At 41.2% G+C, this 25,321-nt stretch overlaps 1 protein-coding gene across 3 annotated transcripts; it reads left to right on the forward strand.

Annotated features, from left to right (window-relative positions):
- The first annotated feature begins 1,711 nt into the window (after window positions 1-1,711).
- On the forward strand, window positions 1,712-25,005 carry LOC110981994 (proline dehydrogenase 1, mitochondrial-like). Of its 3 annotated transcripts, XM_087141181.1 has the most exons (13): window positions 1,912-2,499; window positions 4,820-5,028; window positions 6,077-6,109; window positions 8,085-8,119; window positions 8,266-8,409; window positions 12,706-12,770; window positions 14,319-14,503; window positions 14,863-14,944; window positions 15,412-15,504; window positions 15,878-16,024; window positions 17,415-17,689; window positions 18,584-18,672; window positions 20,407-25,005. In XM_087141181.1, the coding sequence occupies exons 1-13, from the start codon at window positions 2,056-2,058 to the stop codon at window positions 20,598-20,600; spliced, it is 1,995 nt and encodes a 664-aa protein (XP_086997307.1). In that variant the 5' UTR covers window positions 1,912-2,055; the 3' UTR covers window positions 20,601-25,005. The 3 variants fall into 3 exon arrangements, with proteins under 3 accessions (XP_086997308.1, XP_086997307.1, XP_022095788.2); XM_087141182.1 differs by lacking the exon at window positions 15,878-16,024 and having other exon boundaries at window positions 1,712-2,499; XM_022240096.2 differs by lacking the exon at window positions 6,077-6,109 and having other exon boundaries at window positions 1,916-2,499.
- The last annotated feature ends 316 nt before the right edge of the window (window positions 25,006-25,321 follow it).

Genomic DNA, 25,321 nt, shown 5'->3' on the forward strand with positions numbered 1-25,321 from the left:
AGCTTACCGTGGTCCTTGAGATCTTGCAACAGGATGTAGTTGAGCACAATGAAGACAAATGGCAGGCGTGTACCCCCGCGGAGGACTCTAGCCAGGATGTCGAACACACCGCCCCTTCAATTCAATGGGTGATCAAGTTGGTCTTGGTATTCGTGTAAGTGGCCTGAATGGTTTTCAGAAGGCGTGGAGGCATTCTGCACTCCTTTAAGATCTTCATCATTTTCCTGCAATGGATCCATTTAAAAGCTTTTGTAAAGTCTCTGAAGATAAGGACGGCCATGGTTCTTGATCCTTCGAAGTGCAGTGTACTGATCAACTGACACCTCCCTTCTCTGAAGCCATCTTGGTCGTATCTCAACATTGCGGCGTCCATGCATACTCGGATCCTGCTGAGAATCAGGCGGCTGTAGATCTTGGCCATAATGCAGGTGAGACTGCATGGTGCCTTGGTAGTAATTGTCCGTCTAGCCAATATAATATAAGGCCGTGTCCGAATTACTTGGCTGCCGCAGCCAGTCCCCATAAAGTTGTGTGTAATTTCAAGCCACAGCCATGTGATTCGGACGTGGCCTACTTAAGAGAACCATTTACATGAATATGTTTACGTTACTTTCAATGCACCCCTCATATTTTTTGAAGGAGGGGGCTTGGACAAGTGCTCGAACTAGTTCACGGCTCGCACTCGCCCCACAACTTCGTGAGTTGATTTGCCGTGATAGCGCCCTCTTGTGGCGGCTAGTTGGTTAACCAACGTCTTTAGGTGCAGTCCACTAATTCAAGTGAGAACTTCTGGCCAGTTTATTAGCATGAAAAGTGTCCTGCAGTTCCTTAGAAAAAGGAAATTGTTTGGTGACACCCTAAATGGTGATATTTTGTAAATCCATCTGAGAGCCAAATGGCTGAAAAATACTGTTGAAAAATGGTCCTAAGTGCCTGAGAAAGTTGAGGGTTGCCACTTGAAAAATGGCAGCAAGCAGCCTTCGTAAAAATCGTTTTTCGGGGGGGTGGTTGTGGGAATAATTAAAATGTAATCAGTTAACACAAAAAATAAAAGAAATTTGAAGCACCTAGATTAGGGACCAGACAATAATTTTATGTTTGCTTCAGAAACGTCAGTCATGTTGTTGTGTATGTTATTACTTATTTGGCCCTTAACATAGGGTTTTTTAATAGCTTTGATGGGAATTGTACTGTACCAAGCACGCTCGTGCCTAGTCTTGGTTTCAAGACGTTAGTGCTTGATAAAGGACATCGTGCATAGCCGCGCCATTTCACGCCTCATAATTAGACTGTGCGCCAGCTTGCACTTTGTGCGAGGGTGCTCTTCAACAGAAATGAAACAACTACGAATCCCCGACGTCTTGGGTCAAGACTATTTCTGACACACCTCCAGACCAATCTAAGCCGTCACGATAAATAGGGGGTCGCGTTTGTGTTACTCAGTTCTTTTGCCTCGTTCGGTTGATAAATCAGTAGAAGATACCAATAAAAACTAATCCTTTAAAATCTAAATTTTCCATTAAATTGCAGTAAATGGTAATATTTTACTAAAAGAGGTACGTTAATTACAATTTCTTTAACTCCGCCTCCTAAACAGAATGGTGGGTCCCTGACGTCATGATCGAGCCTGTCCGCAATATTTGCACCCATTGCCGTTTTTGAATACTCGACTTCGTCTCGGTACCAGGCTTCATCTCCAATGTCAATTCCCGATCCAAGGTCTGAAGCGTTTGAATTGAATTTTAAAACTGTAATATTTTGCTCTTTCATAATTAATACGATATTTAGGTTGTACCACTAGGCTTACTTTTGAGCTAATGACTTCACAGTCAAGTGGTAAAAACAGATGAAGCCTGGACTACTGAGGCGTAGTCGAACATTAGAAAACGGTCCATGCTATCGGATCGTATTACGGCCTCGTACTATAGTATAGTTTACGTAATACAAAAAAGCCGAGTCGTCATATGTACCTGTGAAAGTTTGTAGAAGAGAAAGTATCGTTTCTTCAAATCTTGAAATGACAGTGACTTTAGCCTTTTAGTAAGCGAAATCAGGATGGCTAGACACGCCATATGTGGAAATGTTTCATTCAGAAGATGCTGTTGCTATTTTTCTCGAAGTATCAATCCAATGAAAGCATGTTTTGCTCGACTCAAAACGACGGCGGCTTCTGGCACAAAAATCTCTCTTGAAAATGGCGACGATGCCGAAAACAACGCAGAGAGCCGGCAACTGTCCAACCACAGCCCCCGTGTCCTCCAGGGGAATGGCCGGCGAACCTCGGCGGCCGTGGGGCCATTACCAGCAACAATGGCTACGGCGGCAACCTCTTTGGACAAGCGTAGACATCCTGGAGGCAGGGCAGATGGTTTAGGCCTAGATACCGTCTTCTGTGACTGCAAGGAGGCATATCGCAGCAAGACCACCTTGGAAATTGCCAGGGCCTTCTTGGTTTTCAAGTTATGCCAGTTGAATTTTCTGGTGAATTACAACAAAGAGGTAGGATTTCATAACTTGACATGAGCGGGAGTTGTGCAAATTTGGAAAGGATCCAGGAAGAGTTTCATGTATAGACATCATTATTTTTCCCCATAGGCTACAGTGGTAGGACGTCAGCCTTCAGAAAGTGATTATTCATGTTAGTATAACGTTAAACATGATAAAAAGTTAAATTTACCAGAAAAATAAAGAGGCCTTGGGGAAGTTCCATATACGGACGAAAGGAAATATTCCCTACAGTGACCTATTAGCTGTCAGAAAGCAAAAACATGTCCAGAAAAGTTGTTTACTTAGAAAAAACTTAAAATTTTTCAGACCAGTCCCATAGGGTTTGTGCACAGGGTGTCAAGTGGCATCCGTGTATGGAACTCTTTCCGAAGCCTTTAACTTTTGAAAAATAACATTTTTTCAGACCAATGTGCACTCTGCACACGGTGTCAAGTGATGTCCATGAATGGGACTCTCCACATTGAGTATCCTGATATGCCTGAAACGTTCTAAGTAATTACCAGCAGTGGTGTACAGTAGCTGGGGGAGGGGGGAAGCGTGTCCCCCTACAATTTCCCGGTGCCCCTCCCCCCACTAAAAAACCTATGAATGGATATTGAACAAGGCTAACAAAAGCTTGCCCCAAAAAACCACACCCCTGAAAGCTGGTGCCCCCGTAAGATGCTTGTGCCCCCTTGTGCCCCCCCAGTAAAATCCTAGCTACCCCACTGATTACCAGTATATTCATAGTCCCAACAGTCCCAAATCCTCCAATCTCAATATGACCTTGCTCTATGATTTTACATACAGTCTATGGGGTTAGGGTTAAACATGATAAAGGATTTAGAGCCCCAGCAAAGCCAATGCAGTGATTTGTTTCCCTGGAAGAACCCAGTCCCGTGAAGGCTCACAACATGAGAAGATTCAGTCATAAACCCTGTGGTCTCCATGTCACAAGTCACAGTCATAAAGCTGATTTTTTTCAAACGTAACTCTATTATTAGCCATCTCACATGAGTGAATAAATAAATATAAAGCAAACATCCAAGAGGCACTCTATTTGCAACTAATAGCAATCACGGATGGTCTTTTCTTCAAACCACACTTAAAAGGTAACATGTAGGGTCTGCTCTTTTGACGTCACAGTCGTGTTTTTCCTACTTGTGGCAGCTAAAGCTATGGTTGGCTGTCGGTTCAAAATACAAGAATAGGCCTAATTCAGAAAGTGTTAAAACACCCGATGATAATACATGTTCCTCTGTACCAATTGAAAATATAACCCTATTTAAAATCAATGGAACAAATGTCCATTGTGAATGAATTAATTGTATTAATAACTGGGGACCTCTACTCGACAAGCAATGCTTTTTAGGGGTCTCCATCCATACAGACTATTGTCTTCACAATATATGAATCATATGGAAAATAAAGTGAAGGTGATGATGATATTGAAAGAGAAATAAAAACCAACCAAACGAAGGGAGTTCTGCATACTTTGGCTGCCCATACAAATAGTAGGTAAAAATTAGAGTGGTGTATTTTAAGTATACTGATGTGTTAAAAAATTGTCCTGGTACAATAAATCCACCATAATGAGTGAGGTGCTCCAATGAGTGGAAACCGGATGTTCACTTTATGGATAACAGATGTAAACATGGCAAGGTCCAACGACATGTAAACAGTGCAGTGTGGAAAAAAAAGAACAGACTGATTAAAAATATCCAATCTGTATTTATACTGAGCTATCTTTGGAAAGTCTGTGTTATATTTACGCATTCAAAATTGTTAATGGAAGTACATGTATACAAAAATTCAAAGAGCATCACTACAATGCTAGTATCTTTCATGGTATTGGCAGCAATTTTTTTCATCTTCTAAAGGTAGAATGACTTTGCATTATGTATTTGAAGTAAGATTTGTTTGGAATCATTTGTTGTTATTTGGGTCATTCCATGAGGTTGGGGCACAATTTGTGACGGTGTCAATTGTTACATGGGTTCCATAAAATGGACACCTATTTCCCTGCATGTGGATTCCAAACTGACATTGTTTTACATCTTGCAAGGCTGAATACAAAGGTGTGTGTTACTTTTACAGAGTAAAGGATCTACTCTACAGGTCATGGCAGACGATAAAAGTTACCCATGTAACAAGGACACCGTCACAACTTGTGCCCAAACCTTATGGAATGACCAGATTCACTTCAATTTTATAATGCTGTAGTCATGTCATTTCTGAGTAATTCCTTGTTTGACCGTGACTGTGACTAGATCTAAAAATATTCAAACCCAAAACCAAGATATTATTTTTTCTTTATCCTAATTATGTCCAGATCATGAAATTCTCCAGGAAGGTTTTCGGTAAACGTCTGTTTGAGCTTGCCATGGATGCCACCTTTTATGGACACTTTGTCGCCGGCCGTGACCAGGTGTCCATCCAGCCCACCATCGACCGGCTTGCCCAGTTTGGTGTGGGGTCCATCCTCGACTACAGTGTAGAGGAAGACATGCCCCACAGCGACGCTGTGGAGGCAGAGATGGGGTAAGAGTCAGCTGGAGACATGCATGGCCCCGTGTCACAGAGCTTTGCGAGGCAAACGGAGATCGCTCTGCCAGATTTCTGTGTTGAGAAAAATCGAGCAAGGAACAAGTCGGAAACAATATCCAACACATGTCTTTTTTAAGGCTGGTTCCCTATTTCTTCTGCAGAGCCGAAATTTGCCGTGCTGAACAAATATCTGTACCCATCGTGTAGCTCCATGAATTGGCCACTGACCTCATGTAATGTCTTGGGGCAAGTTGAGGTGCGAATCGCAAACTAAATTTGGCCATTTGTCCGGAGCTTTTTAACAGCAATGCCATTTTCGAAACAACTACACAAAAATGGCCCTTATTGAACATTTAGCATATGTCTCCGACTCAAGCGTCGTACATGTATTTCCATGTGAATGATTTCCTTTGCACTGATACATATTGCCTATTGATAACCAGTGGTGTGACCACGCCCTATGGAGTGGTTCCAAATGGTCAACTCTCTGGTCCAAATCATCCATTTTTTGGATAATGTTTGTCAAATCATAATTAACAACAGTTGTCAACAGTTGGCCTGAATTCCTTTTGCAGCTGAGTAGATGCTTTGTGTGTCGTAAATTCTTGTGCAAAGCAAAAGTCAGCTGAGAACCAGCCATGAGGGATAATGTGCATCATGATATACATATATTTGGCTGGTATTCTGTTGAAACTGTTGAAATATTTGCTATGCGTAGCTAATTGCTGTGCTCAGCGTCTCCATAAAAATTGTCTCCTGAAAATGATGGGAGGCAACAAACCTCTGAAATTGCATTGCTTGCTTTGCTCCATTTAAATACTGCCTTTCCCCCTCTAATCTGATTGGCCTAGTCCACAAGTCATACATAAACAATGCATTTTGTTTGAGTTTTGGCTATGTGCAAATCCAAATTGGCATCTCCTCAATACAGCCCCCAAAATGTCATCAACCCTGCCATTCTTGAAGTGTTTACTTACATGGACGTGAACAGATCTATGTAAATCATTCATCATCATCACTTGGTTTCTTGTTCATGAAGTAGGCCTCTACAAAGCCTTGGAAAGGACCACTCAAGGTGATACATTCTGTATCCATCACACTCTCCAAGGTTAAGGGTGACACCAACAGCTTCTTTCAATCTTGTGTTCAGGAAGCACAAATAATAGGCCTCTTGTGTATGGGCAATTTTCAAAGGTCACCCCCTCGCATGAATACAAGACATACACTTACGCAGATGGACGTGGACGTTTGAAGGTCCATTCCACTTGCACCCCTTGTGAAGAAATGAACATGGTTTGATGGGATATAGAACAGTGCATGGTTAGTGCATGGATGATAGGGAGAATAGAGCTTCATACGTGCTTTCCCATGTAACTCGGAGTTGACCTTCTTTGCTTTGTCGCAGTCATAGCTTTTGCCAGTGAACAATGTATAATTAATTAAAAGAATTATATATAACGGGTTTGCCCTAATTAAAAGAATCTCAGGCAGCTACATGTACCAAAACAAAACACTAAAACTAAACACTAGTACCCAAAATTCAGTGAAAGTACATGTACCTCACTCTTGAACACTAATGAAGCAAATATGCATTTTGAGGCAAAAGCTACTGCCTACCAGGGGTGAACTTTCTTCATGCTTTGGCCCACCCACACAAATTGGTGATCAATGTTTCAATACAAAAGAAAGCTACTTTTCCCACCTGAGCTGTTGAACAGGCTTACAAGACTGCCCATGCATGCTTGTGATGTACATGTAACTCCCATCACTGATGCAGCTCTGCGAGCGGGGTTTCTGGTGTCTGACCAGTTTGAGTCCTGAGTTAGATGCCAGGGTTCACTGAATGATTTAGGGCCAACCCATGCCAACTCAGGTGGGCCCTGTACTTGAGTTTAAAATGCGTTGGCATTTTCACACAAGCTATTCATTATAGAGGGCAGTGTGAAATATTTAAGGCAAGACTGATCGTTGACTGTCGGTCAACCACTAGCCTATTTTGCCAAAACACAGGACATATGTGCAACTGTTGTGCATAGGTTACTTGACAAAGTTCATCAGCGGTTGACAAAAGTTCACTGGTAGAACTAGTTTCAGTTCTAAGCATGGCACTGCTACTTTTTGAATACAGAACGATTTCCACTGGCATGGTGCACCATAGTGGGGGTAGGGAGTGTGGGCCGGGGGCGGGGGAAGGGGAGAGAATTGTCAATCTTTCCCTCACATTGGCCAGTGACTCAGGTCAGAATGGTGGGCACCAGTAGGTCAAGGGCTACTTTAAAGCGGTGAAAAAAAAGTCAGGCGAGTGCCTGGATGAAGATCCTAAGGGTAAGTAGTTGGTCAAAGGTCAAATTCAGATTTCTCAGGAAATTGATAGAGCATTGAAATATCTTTATTTGGCAAGGGGCTAATATAACAATCAAAAAAAGGAAGATAGTGTTTCATTGTATTTGCCTGAAATAAGGACATTATATACTCATACATGCATGCAACAAAGCGGCGTTAGCATTCCACTGAGATGAGGATGTAAAGCAAACTTCATTCTCGGCAGAAGGTTGTTAGAATTGAACATTCCGCTTAAGTTCACTTTTTAGGCACAAGTTCCTGGCAAAGGTTGTTGGCATGAAACATTTATTTTAAATCAAGATTTTTTGTACATAAGAAGGTACATTGCTTTTTCTATTACAGTATTAACAAAACTTCAGTGTAAATTTCAGACATAACTAATTTTTTCATTAGAGAGGGGAGTGCAAAAACTTAAAATGTGATTATAAATTTCAAAAAAGGATCACCTGTGTGTGTACCTGGCCCACTAACATCCTTTTCCGTTTGCGTTCTCATTGACTTCGCTCTATGCTACCCACAAGTCACCACCATCATCTTTGACATTCACCATTGCCATCACCGTCATCATCCTGTTCACCCTTGTCGCATTGCTACCATCCGTTGTACAATGTTAGGAATATCGTATGCTTCATCTTTTCACATCTTACACTGAAAGCACTCTGTCTGTTTCTGCAATGGCCTTATTGTCTTTTTTCATTTCTTGCCAGGTCCTGTGTGTCTCATGCTGAAACGGGAAAAGAAGGTGAACTGCAAACATTGTCTTTATTAAGTAACAATATGGAAATGTTGAAAATGATGTTTAAATTGATCTTTCTAAGAACCGGTTCAAAATGTTCACAAATGGATAATCGTGTAAGAGAAATGTTTTCCCCTTCCTGTTTACCACAGAAACCCACCTGAAACAGTTTAAAGCCTACCGCGAGTTTGCAGACAGAAGGGCTGACGTGGAAAGTGCACGGACCTACTTCTATGAAGATGAGGAAAAATGTGATGACAACCTAAAGACCCTGCTGGATTGTGTGGATGTTGCTGGTGAGTTTGAGGTCAAGGTGGTGATTGAGGGGCTCTTGACCTACCACCCAGTCACTGGTGTACTGAGGACACTGGTAGGGGTTGTAGATCAGGGACAGGGATGATTTTTAACCTTTGACCCTGTAGAGTAGCTAGCGGTAGCACCAGGTACCAGACTCCCCAAGGAGATATTTCTTAGCTGTTACCGCAAGTTACTCCGCATTGTTTCCCCCACCATGCAAATCTTCAGATGTCAACTTTTGACCCCTTACCAACGCCCTTGGAATAACAGCTGCTGTCTTTTTATTAGGTGCTGGTTATAAATTCTGCTGCATGGGCTTGGTGCATAGGGCACTTTGTTGCGTGGCATCTGCATCCCACACGCGCTTTGCACTCTACCCCCATAAGGCATGCAGAGCCTCGACCTGGCAGCTCTACGCATAAAAGATAGCAAGTTCAGTGATTCTCATATGTGTTACTTATGTAATTTTGTGCGTGCTGCGTTAGTTCTTTCACCGAAGCTTCCACTTTGAGGCTCTGCTTGCCAATTGCGGCAGCGTGCAAAGAGCGAAGGACTCCAGTTTATCACATGTCTTTGTATGCACGTGGCACAGCATACGAACAAATGCTCTGCATCCAAAAATGAACCAACTTTTGGGTCTTCACAACAGCAGAGGGCACACATGGTAATTGCATTGATGTCCAGGCTTAGCGTCTCTCTTTGCAATGTGGGGGGGTTCATTGTCCTGCAAGTGGAGCTCATTATGGGCCGTGTTTGTAGGATGTTCACATTAAACAAGGCTGCGTGACAAATGAAATCGGAGAACTTTTGCAAATATTTCTGTATCCTTGATTTGGCTTTCCATTGCAATGTGCACTGACTGACTGACTGACTGACTGACTGACTGACTGATCATGAGAGGCTGTCCTTAACTCTAACGCTGTTCAATATATGAGAAAACAGGTGCATTTTGATTATTACAAATCGCAACCGGGCCACAGTCTGCCAGTCCGATTCTTGGAAAGAGCATGATCCCACGGGCAGACTAAAAAAGTGCTTTGCCATTTGCAGTCGATGATGCATGATGCATTCTGTGCTTGTACATGTACATGTATGTGAATGTGGTTAAAAGTGCTGTAAGGCCACCTAAATAGAATTCTTGGTTTCTCATCAGAACCTTTTGAAACATTCAATGAGCCGTGCATTTTTTGGGATTTATGTTCGTTTTTTTTCATGAAGTACACATACTTTACTTTGCCTCCAATGTAGTTACGAAGCTGCATATTAAATAATAACGAGGTATGCATGTACATGTACATGTTTAAAGCCATCTATTTCTGCCAACAAATACATGTACATTGACTTGGGAACAGTTCAGCTGGGATGATCGGGAGAATTCGGGATCATCTAAATGAATCACTGGTCTAAAATTTTGGGGGTAGTCTCAATTTTCTCAAAACCAGCCTTGTACCTTGCTGCCATCCTGCTGCCAACCAGACTTATTTGATAAATTAAATAAAAGCAGGAAATGGATGCGGCACCAATTTTGGGTGCTGCTGAGAAACTGGGTATTATGTTCATGTGGCCTAATGCCGAGGGAACTCTGCAGGTCAGAGTTGTTTATAGAGAGAGTTGTGACGTGAGTGTTTCAAGTGTTGGAATCAAAATGGGGGAGTATGCATCATTGCACATTGATAAGTTATAGTTGCATGCTGTGCTGCACACATAATGAATAGCCAGTTTGGTTCCAACCTTGTCAGTCATTCACAAACGATCACTGCCCAGTTTTCTGGTGCACTGAGGGATGTGGCTGTATGATCACATGTTTTTTTCTCTGTTTTACTATGTACACAGCATGAGCCCAGGTTAACTGCAACGTACCTTACATGCAGGTACATACACGCACATACATGTACAGGTACTACATGCACCTGTAGGTACCTGAGTCGACTGGTTTGTGGTCACACGCTGTATAGAGTGTGTATGGGGAGCTGACACATTTCACATGTTCTTAATGCATTTGCAGTCTATGCATGCCACAATTCCAGCCCAACAAACTTGTTTCAGTCCGAAATGTATTTGATTTTCAAAACCAAAGCTTCCCTTGGTCCAGTCCAGTCCCAGGTACGAAATACTCAAATGTACATGTAAGAGAACAAACATGCCTTGTCTTTTCTTTCAACTTTTTTCCAAAAACATGTAATTAGTGGCCATTCTTTATTTCTTCTGCAAGCACAAAATCCAAAGCCTGTCTGACATGCAGATAATATTACATACTGAATAATGTTTCCGTGTGTTCTGTCAGATTGTCTGCATATATTTTGCAAATGTGTGTACAGTTTGTACAAAAATGGACCTGGCTCCTTACTTTTTTTTTAGGAACCAGTGGCGCCTCATTTTAATTTTTGCCAAATATAGCCCTGTATTCAGCTCTATTACAGGTTGTCCATAGTGGCACCACGGTGTGCTGGTACTCACTTCCCAGGCACCCCAGTACCATAACCAAGCCTTTTATGTTGAGCTATTAACCAGTACAATGAATAAAACTACCACCATATTGTGAACTTTTTGTCAGTGCCATATTGTCCATACATGTTTAGAAAATTAACGTTAAGGTTGGATGCATACATGTGCAAAGTTTACCAGCTTAACTGTACATGTACATGTATGTTGTTTTTCAACTGAGTGGGTGGCCAATGAAGCATGTGAAATGTAATATTTTAAAGATAATCGTGTGATGATACATGTACATTTATAAAATCATACATGCATAATTAGGCTTTGAATCCAGGAAAAACCAGCCCAGATGTTGTGCATTAAAGAAACAAATGCTTTCTGCCATATGACTTGTTTAATCATGTATTTGTTTGTATGTTTGGAATAGTTTTGAATCATCAGTAGATTGACAAACAGAGCTGCCTGAGACTTGCTGAAATCCTGACTTTTGCTTGAAAAAGAAGAGATTGTACATGTATTTACAAATGTATAAACGATTTTTGTGAATTTGCTTCATAACCAGCATGTTGTCTGTTCTCCCTATGTATTCAATGTAGTTTTGTAATGCCCATCAAGTCATTTGCCTAATGTTATTCAGGGGCTATGTATAAAGATTTGCAATGAATCTTTGTTCACACTGGAGTTTTTTGAACCAACAACCTTTGTGGCATCTGCAGAGGGAATAATCTTGCTTTCATGAACTGACACTCAAGCATATTGTGGATATGTATATATTAGTAAGAGGAAATATATGAAATTATTGGCTGGATTATCTCCATCAGTGATTTATTCCCTATGTATTCCACAGGTATATGGAATTCATGTATGGGGATATTAACTAAAAACTTTCCAACACTGGAACTTACATGTATGTCAAAATAAAGTTTGTGAATATAACCATATTCTGTGACCATACTCGTGTGCTACATTCATGTGTGCCAGTTGGGCCTGGGCCAATTACTCAATATCAGATGTTGGATTAATTGTTGAATATTTATTTTGCAATCAAATAGTCAAGGGGAGAATAGAAAAAATCAGTTGCTTGGTTACTGATATTACATCCTGAAAGCATATTTCAAGGTGTTAAAGTGTATGAAACTTAAAGGCAGCTGAATGCATATGCCCAACTAGGAGGCCAAAAAATACCTTTGCTTCCGTATTATCCTTTACTTTTTGTGAACAAGTATGATGTAATTTGACTCTGCTTTTGTTAGAATGTAGTACGATTGAATACCGGCATTCAGTCAAATGGAAGGTAATATTTGACATCAAATTCTTTGAAGTGACTCAGACTTTATGTCAATTTGTGAGATACTGGCCTGATGCACATCAAAGATATGCACGCAAATGCGCCATCTTTGAATTTACAGTAAATGTAATAACACTAAACATCAGTTCATTGTGGAAGTAATGGTCTGTTTTAACTTTCTCTCCCAAGATTACAAAATTTGCAACTGGCTTTTCGGAACAAATAGCTACCACAGCCAGCAAACAAACATCCAACATGTGTTTAGACGGTGCAGTTTAAAGCAATGAACATGATGGTGGTGCGTCATTTCATGGATGATCAATATCAAAATTATTAATGGAACTTCCATAATGCACATGTATTCAGTGTCCTTACAGAGCAGTTAATAATAACAATATCAAACCATTTATACAGGTAAGGTGCACAGTATCTAACAGCATCTTTAATTCAAAGGCGTCATTTTATTGTCATCAATTAAGTTGCATACAGTGTATACGCATCAGTTCTACTGCTGTTTATTGTTTTTGATACCAACCATTGTCCTTTCCAATGCTGTTTCATTTCTATCCAGGTGCCACATCAAGGGATGGCTTCACCGCAGTTAAATTCACAGCCCTAGGCAGACCACAGATGCTTGTAAGTTGTCTCTAATTAATATTTACCTGATCACCCTTGCCCCGACAACCAATTAATGCACTTACATCAAGAACCGTAATGAAATTGGGAAAGTGGTCATGCCTTAGTGGTTTTCATGAAATCATTGACACATATTTTCTTGTGCCATGTTTGTCTTGGTGTCCAGCACTCTTTTTGCCATATTTCAAGAGGGTTTCAGGGATTGCAGTAAGTTTGCTAATAGATATTTAACCATGTTCGTGAGTAAAATCAGTGAAGTCGTCTTTGGTTGAAGCTTAAGGTATTTGTGTGCAATGTCAATATGTGAATATGCACTTAGAGCACGTTCAGTCATTTCTCTTGAGTTTACCGCCACTCTCGCCACTTGTACAGATGGGCATGCACAATCTGTGGTTTTCTTGAGCTTCTTGAGGTCAGCCACAACTGATCAGAACCCGAGGTCACACAGCGATTATAAGTGCGAAACGAAAATGAAGTTGGAAACACAATGGGCATCCAAACGAACAATTCGGATCATTTTTAAGGACTCCAGGACTTGCATGAACTCCAGACGATTGGCCTCTTCATTTTTCTGAACCCTTCCCAGTTGTATCGAATTTGCCTTGCGTTGTTTTTTTGCATTGTATTTTGGGGTACATGTACTGGTACCCCCCCAAGTTACTGACTCGATGAGTCTTGCATGTTCATGTCCTGTGAAAAGTCACATGAGTGTGACATTAAACGCAGATGTGCATGCACAAGTGATTGTAGGGAAAGTGATCTGAACACGTTGCTTGCTGTTGTATTGAGCTACTGCCACAGCACATTACAGGGTCACAGTCTGTGGAGAGAATCCCCAAACTGTTCACCGAGTGCCTGAATCATTTATAGCAGTAATGCATTGGGGCTTTTGTTGACAGGAAGTACATACAGCATGTGCCATGTGCTTTGCCTATGCTTTATTGAGCCAATTATTAAGGAAAAATGTTGCCCATTAGACAGTTAATAGTCATGGGTTTATGCTCAACCTGTTTTAATGTGGAATTTATGGGCCTGTATATATAGTTCACATTTATCTGGATCTGTATCAGCTACATGTATCCGGATGCTGGCTCACTCCATCCATTAGGCAGGTTCAAAGCGTCCTTGACTAATGACAGATTACTGATCAAGATCTAGAACTGTGTGAAATTTTATGACCCGATTGTATCAGTAGTATACAATCAAGTCCTAACTTCTCAGGGTATAACATTTGCTGATCCACATGTAGGTGGAGCCAAAAGGGGGTCATCCCTCCCCCAATCATTGCCGTTTACCTGACTGGGCATCTATTCAGACATGGTGAAACTTTTTGTGAGTTCATTTCCTTGGGCACATGTAGAAGTACCGTGCAGTCAGAGTGTCATGCGGATTTTATTACTTGAGACTGTCCAAGTTCCAAAGATGTTGGCAAGCAAGTTTTTGCCAGACTCGTGCGTATTTATTTGCTGATCAAGTGATTTATTTAACGGAACTCGAACCTATTATGTGTTCAGAATCCCTTTAACACTCACCTTTCTATGTAACCAGCTCAATTTGTCTGAGGTCCTCATCCGCACCCGACAAGTGTTCGTCCAGATAGCGGGAACCAACAACGCCCTTATTGATTTGCAGCTGACCAAGGAGCAGTTCCAGTCAGAGCTTGAGGCCTTGGGGATCACATCGCGCGACGACACGGGAGAGTGGTTCACCTGGATGGACTACGATCAGGATGGGTCAGTATTTTTCACCTTTGGGGACACATCTTTGGAGGGATTTTCCCTGGAGAAAGTCCCTTAAATTATTTGAAATTTCCACAGACCTGTAACATAATTGCATCACGCTTTGTTTACATTTGCACTTTTCTTTGACGTTGAGGTACCGATAGGACATAATTTATCAAGCCCTTATTAGAAAGATGTACATTTAAACACAGTGTTCCGTTAGTGTGCTTTTGGTACATTCTCCACATGCCTGTAGAGGCAGATTTTAAACTACTTCTTTGGCTTGGCCCAGGAAGTAAGTGCCGCATTAAGTTGTCCTGTCATTGTAGAGAATATTTCTAATTCAAAGTTCTTTGTCTGTCTGGTTTCAGTCGTATTGATCTCCTCGACTGGGACAGGCTGATGGAGCCTGAGATCAAGCTGACGAAAATTTTCAAAGTCCCCCAAATACAGGTAGGTAGAAATAATAAGTCAAGCGGGGAAGTAGGCTCTGTATGGAGACATGGTGCCAGGCAGTCACTCCTTACAAAACCCAAGTCAGTGCATTCTACCATTGCTGGGGGCCATCAAGAATGTCTAGTAAAGTGTTGCTGGATTTGCCTATTTTACTTGTCAAGGGTTAGCATAGCGGTTTCAAGGAAGTGAGTTAGCGTAGCAGTTCTTTCGTCACTTTGCACCAATGATGCCCGGGTTTGAGTCCCAGCTTGGCCCAGGCTTTAAGTGCATTTGGTTTCAAGTCCATACTCTCTCTCACAGGTTTTTCTCCGGGGTACTCCGGTTTCCTCCTGCCTCTAAAACTGGACCTTCTTCATAACTCTGTAATGTGATGCTCAAACTTGCCGCAAGGTGTGCCTAGCAATGCAAACACAGGCTCGTGCCGGTACAGATAAACTGTTTTTAACGTTTGTTCACCTGTTCAGAGAGGACATCTTGAGCCTCTGCAGCTGAGTCTGACCGAGGAGGAGGAGAGTCAGATGAAGAGGATGCTGTCTCGCATCAACACACTGGCCAAGGTAGGATTGGAATCTCAAAATAACTTCAGACATTGCACGTAAAGAATAGCACCCGGGGCTAAATTTCACAGAGCTATTAAGCGGGGAAAAAAACTCACTCAGCTGATTTCAGCTGAATTCGCTTATTTTGGGTACAACAAAAATTGTGTACTTATTTTCTGTTGTTTGGAATCAGTGAGGAACCAATTCCAACGTTGTTCTTGTTTGGTCAGAAAAACCAAAGTCTTGAAAACACCCAACCAGTGACCAAAGCAGAAACATGTTTGTGGTCACGGCTTTGAAAAGATGCTCTAGGTACATGTAGGCACAACTGTAGACTTCATGGGACCAAGTGTGCTCTTTTCTCTTTTCCTTTCCAAACAAAATTCAACAGAGAGCCCGGGACAAAGGCGTCAGGTTGATGATTGACGCCGAGCAAACCTACTTCCAGCCAGCAATCAACAGGCTAGCCATGGAACTCATGCGCAAGTTCAACAAGGAACAGCCCACCATATTCAACACTTATCAGTGCTACTTGAAGGTACACGTGTAGGCTTGACCTTGGATTGACAAGAGTAAAGGAGACAATCTGGGGCAAAATTTAATAGAGCTGCTTAAGCACTGAGTTTGCTTAAGCACGAAAAAACCTTTCTTAATAAACAAAGGTGACCAGCTCAAACTCTATGTGATTGTCATGCTAACCAAAAGACAGGTAAAAAACCATTCCAAAACAATATACATCACAAGAAGTTTTGGCTGGTAACCTGATTTATCCAGCAAGGGTTTTTCAAGCTTAAACAAATTTTTCGCTTAAGCAGCACAATGAAATTAGCCTCAGTATCTTATGTACAGATGGTTATGAGCGATCCCAGCAATGATGGCAAGTGCAGGCAGACATGTTGAAAATGCTGCCATTTTCCACACTATATGCGTTCCTCTCATACCTTGTACAATCTTGACTGTTGTTAGTTTTAAATCAAGACTACTCATTTTGTTTGCATGTCAGCCATTGGTCAAGTGTGCTTGGTCCCCCGGATGCATGTTGTGTTCAGATTATGAGCGAAAATCAATCAGTTGTCTACAGATGGTCATTGTTTGAATTTGCCTGTCACTCTTCTGCTCATGTCTGCCATCTCATAAGTCCCTTCAGGTCCGTCACAAGTCATCCAGTGTTAAATCAAGTCATGGGCTACTCCTGTGCACTGTGACCTCAGCATTGCTGTCATTTGCTCCTTGTACGCTGCCTATGTGGGAGGCAGAGCCTCAACCTGGCAGCTTGTAGAATTGCATCAAAATCACGTCAACCCAGCTTTTGAAATATTTTCCAATCGCATGGTATAAGAGCTGACGCAGCAGGTGCAAAATTACCAAGCAACATACACGGGAATTACTGAACCAGCTATAGCTATTGTGTAAAGCTGCCAGATCGAGGCTGTGCTTGCGTATGGTGGCTGCTTGCAAAGGGTGAATTCTGTAATCTGTTACTTATGAGAAGGACTTAGGATGAGTTGGACTACGTTAACACCAGTGTCAAATACAGGGTTGAGGTGTACCCTTATTGCTCAGTATGCTTTTACTGTATGATATCCGGAAACGAAATCAAGGATTCTTGAAAAGTGCCTATGGCACTGTACCCTGCAAGCCTGACGAAATCTGGAGAAGGAAGACAGCGAAGAGGTGTTCAGTTGTTGAGGGGGGAGAAAAACCCAATTAATCAGGCAGGGACAGAAAACTCCATTGACCTGTCAGCCTGGTTGGGATGCCAACCCTGAATCAAAGAAGCAGAAGACAAAGGAAGCACCATTGGTTCAGCCTGACTGTTGAGTTACCACCCTTTGAATGAATGTTCACAGCAAACAAGCATGGGGGGAGAACCTCTCTCAAATCTCTCAATTAGAGACTTTAGGTAACATTCTGTTTCTCTCCAACAGCAAGCATTCAACAACCTGAGCATTGACATGGAACTGGCCCACCGAGAGGGCTTCCACTTCGGTGCAAAGCTCGTCCGTGGCGCTTACATGGACCAGGAGCGCAAGCGAGCCAAGGAGATCGGCTACGAGGACCCCATCAATCCAAACTATGAGGCCACGAGTGCCATGTATCACCGATGCCTGGACATGGTCTTGGAGACAATCCGGAACCGGGGGAGCGTGAAGATCATGGTGGCGTCACACAATGAAAAAACGGTCTGCTTTGCCGTGGAAAGGTTAGTTTTTTTTAGCACTGATGCATTTTGAAGATGCTGCACACATGGTTAAGCCTGTTTGGAAATGTCATGATGACATCATCAAAATCTGATAGTTGGATTCCCATATACTGAAGGAACATCTGGTTGTCTTCAAACTCTGTGGAAAGGTGAAAGACGACTTCTTTGTTGAAAACCCAAAGTGAAGTCGCGGTAACGTCATTGTTTGATGTTTTAAAATAATTCAACTATTTGCATGTAAATTTATATAATTTTCTTCTACTTGTCATTTTTTTGGCACTGTTCCAAATCAAATCACTTCAGAATGTCACAGATGTGGTATCTCTATGGAGTGTAAGTATCTTGTACTAGTACAGTGATATCATGTTACACATTGGTAATTATGAAATCATGCCTCCATGTAACAGATACTGTCTGACCACAAAAAACTTGAAATCAAATCCACTGTCAAAACCTCCGGGAGATTTCTGTTGATAAAAATGATACCACCGTTTCCTAATCTCCTTGGCCTTGCCAGCTTAGTCTGTTTTTGTTTCCCGGCCAGTTCTTCCTGTTAATCAATTCAATTCTTTTCATTGCCAGTACTCATCTTTAAAGAAAAAACAGGAAGCTGGACTTCCTCTGTTACTCCTATCAGGGGATCCATGTTGCTACATGAGCAGGAAATAATGTGAAAGGGGAAATACAGTAATGTATGTGCCACCGCCCTGCGGAGACACATTCAAACATTAGGGGAACCCTAACAAATGTTGACTTCCCGACGGGATCCAAAATTGAAATTCCTCTGCCACGATCATTTGACGGCTAGTGGGATCAAGCCCAATCCTTGGTGGCTTCGTTTTGATTATTTTTTACTTTTTTCACATCGGAAATTCTCTTCTTTGCTCCCCCCAGAATGGAAGAACTGAAGATCAAGCCCAAAGATCGTGTGGTCTACTTTGGCCAGTTGTTGGGCATGTGTGACCAAGTCTCATTCCCGCTAGGTAGGTTTCCTTCCACCCCAGAGTTGGACCTTGTTCTTGTCCGTATACTCTTATCCACTTTTACTTTCCTCAAATCATTCAGAACCCTGTGTTATGTTTTGGAACAAAAAATAAAAACCCAAACTTTGGTGCCATTTTTTACTGACAGCCCCCCTAGGTATTTCAATAGGGCAAGGTCTTTCGAGAACAAAGCAAGTCTACGAGTCAGTGTATGACCAAGCTGATAGGGTTAGACTTAGCGTGTCTCCCGTTGCTGTTCTTAATCGAGCCTGGGATGCGCTTCATTATTGATATGCACAGTTGGAATACTCAACTGGCTCATCAGTGCAATAGAATAAAAAATAACGTATGTTTTTCGGAATTACAGGCAACATTGTTAGGCCATCAAGCATAGTTAGATGTTCAGCTTGATTTAGACTGACTCACAACCCACCAGTAGTCTTTCACAAGTTATCTAGTCTCATGCAACCTCTACTCCGGGGGCTGCGTGTGTGTTCCACCATTAGCCCCTGGTTGTGTAGCATATGAAAATGACCCTGACTAGCTATTCAGGATGAATACACATAGGCGTAAAGTGAAACGCCTGCATATTTCTCAAGCCGCACACTCTTATGCTGGTATTCGCCTGCACGTCATGCACACATAAATCTGCAACACACGTAGACACATTATTATTATTATTATTTATTCATGCCAGAAATAAAAACATACCCCAGCGAGACGGGCATAGGGGAGACAAAAGCAAGGAGACTCACTATGGCCACAGGGACCTACCACCCCGCGTCTCACTGGAAATTAAAAATAAATAAGATATTCTTTAAAAATATTAAGCTTATTTGAAATAAAATGAAAGATGAAAAATATAAAGAAATATATAAAAAATATAAAGAAATAAAAATATTCAACAGAAAAAAAAACCCAAAAAACAAAAAAACAACACTACAGTCCTAATTTAAATCTCCCAAATAGCAGGATATTTAAATAATACAGTATCAGAGGTTAAAATCATGCAAGGTATGTTGGGAACCAACATGGCACTGCAAGATCATACCTATGGGAACGAAGTTGAGTCTCGAGCCAAGTTGCAAGATACGCAAATGAGCTGCAGCAACATCATTCCGTTCTGTTCATTCCCTGTTCGTGAACTTACAAACGTGACTGCAGATCTGTCATAAATTGATCACAGTGTCAAGTTGGTTGGGTTTTAACCTGTATTTTCCTTGCACTGAATCACTGAGGAAATTTGCCTCAGAAGTGTTGATCTTCATATTGTCTCGCCAGCTGCATGGTGAGCCGTTTAAGTACACTGTAGGAAAAGATGCTAAGTGAACATCACTTCAGAAGTTGTGCATGACAGCCATTTTGCTGGTAAGAGGTTTTGTTCCTCATGGAAAAACACATGAATATTTTTGAGCACACCTTATGTGCTGTCCCTCCATAACATAAGCAGTTGCCAGAAAGATGGCTTCCATGCACAACCTCTATCTGGTTCGTAAGTGTGACATCACTTCGATTTAAACCACTGCCACTGCACACGTGCACTGCACATAGGGTTACATGCATTGATCACCGTTTACATGGAACCATGGAACTGGAAGTTAACACGAATATTCAGCGATTGTCCAATGAGAGCCTACAAATCGTGGCGCGTCCGCCTTTGTGACGAAGTCACTTACAAACGGGATTTTCATTAAATCAGCTGCACCCTCTCTTCCTCAACATCATCACTCACAGGTCAAGCGGGGTATGCCGTTTATAAGTACGTCCCCTACGGCCCTGTTGAAGACGTCCTGCCATACCTCTCCCGCCGAGCCCTGGAGAACCGGGGCATGCTTAAGGGTGTCAAGAAGGAGCGTCAACTCCTATGGCAGGAGCTCAGGCGAAGGATTCGACAGGGACAGGTGCTGTATTCTCCCACACAAGCTTGATCTCATCCACAACAGAAAATAATAACAGCCAGTGGTGCATCCCTTGCCCCCCCACCCTCTTGGCATGTTGCCAAGTATTTTTTCCCTTTAGGAATAAAAAGGGGCCAGCATTATTTTTTTACAAACAGTACTACTGCTGTTCTTGGGATGGAGTATTGAGGAATCATTTAAGTGCCAAAAAAGAAAGTTTCCGAAACCTGTTATGAAACCCTTAAGACACTGAACAATATATTCTGAAATGAAATAAAACTCCTCCCATTTTTAGCACTGATGAAGCAATAATGTGCTGGACAATCAGAGGTGATGAACTGTCTGCAGATTTCAGCCAGACAAACTGACTGTTAAGATTTGTAAACAGAAGTGGTGCCAGTTTTGAAGCACTAATACATGTTGTTTCACAACATGACAGATTGCTTGTGGTTTCTGTAATCTCGCAGTCAACGAAAGCAGCATTTGTGTCTTTTGTAGTTGTGTCTTTTGTAGTTGTGAAGTGTGACGCATATCTTCAACCATACTAATGTATGGTTGAAGATATTGTTTGGGCAAATACAGGATAAATTTAGTTTCAGTGATCTCAGAGTATCTTGAAAACCTGTGTAAGTGTTCTCTGACTGCTTCTGAAGAAATTTATGTATACTTATTTTGCTAACTCTGCATACATTCACTTATGTTCTCATTTTTTACTATTTATTTCTTACGTGTTTTTCCCCAAAAAGAAATTGTATTTCTATATAGTTGCAATATTGTTTTTCTAGCTTTATGCATGCGGTGTCTTTCCATTCTGTTTATTTATCAAGAAAAATCTGATGTTAATAATGTGTAGTTGCTCTCAAATGTACTAATGCAACTAAGTATTAATCCTTTTCTGTCTACAGCCCCATTCTCCAGGTGGACCTTATTTAGAGAAATAGGACGCTGTCTTGTGAAAACAGTTGCTCTGCATTGAACTGGATGATCTTTTCTTTTTTTTTTTGAAAATCATAGTACATGTATAAGGAAGCCATTCAGCACAGTGGAGGATTTGAAAGTTTCCTCTACCAAAGGTTCCGAATGCCTTTATAAAGACAGGTGATGTTTGAAGAGGGTAGTACTCGGGCAGGTTAATGGTATGATCGAGCCTTAAGCATGTATTTCCCTTTGTAAAAATTACCATGAAGGAAAGGGCTTTCCAGCATCTGCTGCTGTGTCTGGCACATGTTTCCTTCCACAACTTAGTTTTGCTTATTGTTCAGGTCCAACACTACAATGCCATTGAGCTTTTGTGGTGGAAACGAGACGTTTGATGGATTATTTTGTGAGTCAGCGGTTATCAAATATGCAGTAGCCTTTTTCAAGCAGTGAAAATTCGTTTAATTCCTGTCTTCGTGCTAAACAAATCATGATATTCTTGCAATCGTGGTTTTCACAAGAACGTGAAACACATAAATATGAAGCCAGCATTGAACTAAAGGCCATCCTGATGGTCATTAGCTTGTAAAAGTTTTTTAAAGCCACATTCAATGAACTTACAAATCAGGTTCGCTGTGATTTTATTCTGTCACAGCAATACATTGCTTAACCGAAAGTCCAGTTGATATTTTAACCAACCGACCTGAGCTTTCAGGTCAATTGGTCACTTATTTAGGTTTGTGTGGCATCTAATTTGCATACCGGTTTGATTTTTATTTTTAGTGAATGACATTCCTGGAGCTATTAGTTTGGCTGGATCTGTGAGCTAGGCCATGCCTTTTGATTATGTAATGGCATTGAGCCCAAGAGGGTGTGTCCCCTTATAATGACTGACTCTTGGTTGTGGGGCTCATTCCTGCACCAACCACCTTGGCATGAAGACTTTTTTTTAGTGATTTCGTTTTTGTTCCTGAATTTTCTGTTTCGTTCGGGGGTTATAGTTACGCCCCATGGGCCGTCTTGTCGTCGGTTGCAACTCGTCTTTGGATTTTCTGGCTTTTCTTTATGATGCTTTGCCAACCTCCGACTAGTTCCTTGCTCGAAACTTTATCCTGGATCGACATTGAGTTGTCACATCGAACACCTTTTTATTAAGGTGTTCTTCATGCCTCATATTTTTGGTAGCCTTGTATTTCTGACCAACAATTCATAAATTGACTTTAAATTAGGTTCGTTCTATAGGAAGCTTTGCTCGAAACTAGAGCAAGTTCCAAAACACCTGCCGTGTTAGGATACAGTTGTGACTCTTGCAATTTTCTTTATACTTTTCTGTATATGAGAATGAGGTTTGAGACACATAAACCGAATTTTGATGTGATTTAGAATTCTTATTTATGAAACTTCAGATTTAAACAATCCCTTGCGAGTTAGTCTTTGTGAATTATAATTTCGAATGTTACACAACCGTGTCTAACAGTAATACCGCGGGATACTCCTACTCCTTCCCGCTTGTGCTCCGTCATTACACATGGGGTAGTCGGTGAAGGTTTTTCTGTGTTTGAGGACCTTGCTAGCGACATTTTTTTTGTCGTCTGGGTTTACACAATTCGAATAGTGTAGAATTTAGTAGGGATTAATTGTGTCGATAAAAATCAGTTTGTGATATGTCAAGGAACGATACTCGCTTCTAATGACGCTGTTGCATAAAATGGCTCAATATCTCTTTTAAAAAAGCGTTTGCACTTTTCGCTTTATCGAGTGTGTCATTACAAACGTCCATTACAAATATATATGTGGGGTATATCTTCAGGAAAACCCCTACAAGAAATATTTTCAACAGTTTATGTTGTACTGTATGGCATGTTGGCTACACGCGGTGCGGTGTCTCCATGTGAGACTACAGCATGCACAAGTATCGAACACTGGCTACAGCTCTCCACCGCTGCCTCATTTGATTAAAATTCAAAGCCCTATCGCAGGAGACAGGACCGGCGCAAAACAGCCAGCCAGCTTTGCCCTACTCCATGATTCAAATCCAAGGTCGTGATTTCCCGATAGGACAGAGTAAATAAATATAAGCAGGCTCCATTGAATTAGTGATGGTGATAAGAGTGGCGTACAGTGTATAGGCGTGGGAACACTGGGGCATATGGATCACTTTAACATGGAGGTTGTTTTGAAAGTCTTTTTAAGGAATGATTTATGATAAGAAATGTTTGTGTGTGTGTACACAGAGTTGAATATTACAGACACTTTTCTTCTGTATTGAATGTGCTTGCAATATATTTTTATACTCTAAAGAATAATTATTTCTATTATTTTAAAACAAATTTTGAGGTTGAAAACATTTTGTTTTACTGCAATATATTAAAAGGGCAGTGGATATATATCTGTCACCGTCAAAAGTTCCCAAACGATATCCTGCTCCTGGACTTTTTTATTGGGCTATATTTATGACGTCATTGTTTCCGGCAGTACCTGTTGATAGCTATTCGACCGGTCTGCCGAAATTTTGTGAAAAACCTTCAAATGTTCTGACATGGCGCACTTCAAAAACATATTTCAGTAAATCTCACGTTGACATGTAAGAAGTCCTCCAAAGTCCATGACGTTTAGAAAAATCATTTTCACCCACATACCCAACTTTAAGTATGAGGAAATTATTCCATTGTTTTGTGGCCCATATTAATAGAGTTCATTTGGTTGAGAAAAAAAACCAGGAAATGGGGCCGTAATAAAATTTCATCGGAATTTTGACAGAGAAACAGAAACTTGAGATTTATGCACGGGAATATCGGAGCTTGATCAAATTTCACTCATTGTGAAAGTAATTGAGGTAACAATATTGCTCTCACAGGAAAAAAAAATAAATAAAGGTGGGCCACGTTAGGAGCTGCACCATTTTACGACTCCCAGCAGAATGTCGTTTCAGAACTTCGGTCGGCGACGGCAAAATACCCACTTCCTGGTGGAAACTTTGAGGTGTATTTCTGATGTCAGGAATGAAAATGTTCTGGATGTGCCTTCTGTGAACGTGCTTATAGTAACATTTCCGAGTCTTATGTGGAGTCCTTGAACAAATTACGCATGATTGGTTGATGTTGTGATGTATATACAAGCTATCATAATAAAAAGAGCAGTTGGATAAAAGTACAACCAGCCATAACAGAAAAATATGGCTGGTGCTCACAACGTTGTAAAAGCCAGAATATGTATGAATAATAAATGAGCTAGAGCAAGATACACATTAGACGCATGTTTCAACTTCAGCATGGAGGGTGGAGATTTTGACAACAAAAGCCTTTTCATTAATATAAGCCCAGAAAGGTTCAATGTAAGGTTTTTTTTCTAAAGTTTGTATTCCTTCAAAGTTCCTTTGGAAAAAATCAAGTTTCTCAGATTTAGTCCTTCCCTCTGCCTGTTTCATGCTTTCACTGATTAAGCAGCCCATTTAATTCATCTGAGGTGTGAATAAACATTCACATTTTCTGAATTTAAAATAAATCGTAGAAATTCATCTTGTGTCCTAACATTACTTGTTCTAGAGCCTACTACCGCCAGAGCAATCCTTTTCATGTTACGGGTTATTTCTTGTTCTTTTTCAGAATAGCAATGACATACAGACGACATTTTATTGTCCCCGTTAAAGTACGTGCCCTACCAGTCAGAATTTGTTTTCGCAGCTGAGGTCTCTTGTGGTCGCGCCTTCGGCGCTATACGATCTTTGGTTGTGGTCTCAAATTTGGTGTGCATGTACACGTACATCTGCCTGCACATATGACGGTAGTGAACATATATCCAAACTGCTGGCGGTAGATTTAAAGAGCACCTCT

This window comes from Acanthaster planci, linkage group LG09 (genome assembly GCF_054643075.1).
Source record: "Acanthaster planci isolate LZ-2023a linkage group LG09, COTS_SCS, whole genome shotgun sequence".
Lineage (NCBI taxonomy): Eukaryota > Metazoa > Echinodermata > Asteroidea > Valvatida > Acanthasteridae > Acanthaster > Acanthaster planci.

Excerpts from the sequence above, each read along its gene's own strand:
- LOC110981994 (XM_087141181.1), top strand. The coding sequence starts at position 2,056 with ATGGCTAGACACGCCATATGTGGAAATGTTTCATTCAGAAGATGCTGT. Across the intron at positions 8,120-8,265 it reads TGCTGAAACGGGAAAAGAAG|AAACCCACCTGAAACAGTTT; the intron begins GTGAACTGCAAA and ends TGTTTACCACAG. Across the intron at positions 14,945-15,411 it reads TCAAAGTCCCCCAAATACAG|AGAGGACATCTTGAGCCTCT; the intron begins GTAGGTAGAAAT and ends TCACCTGTTCAG.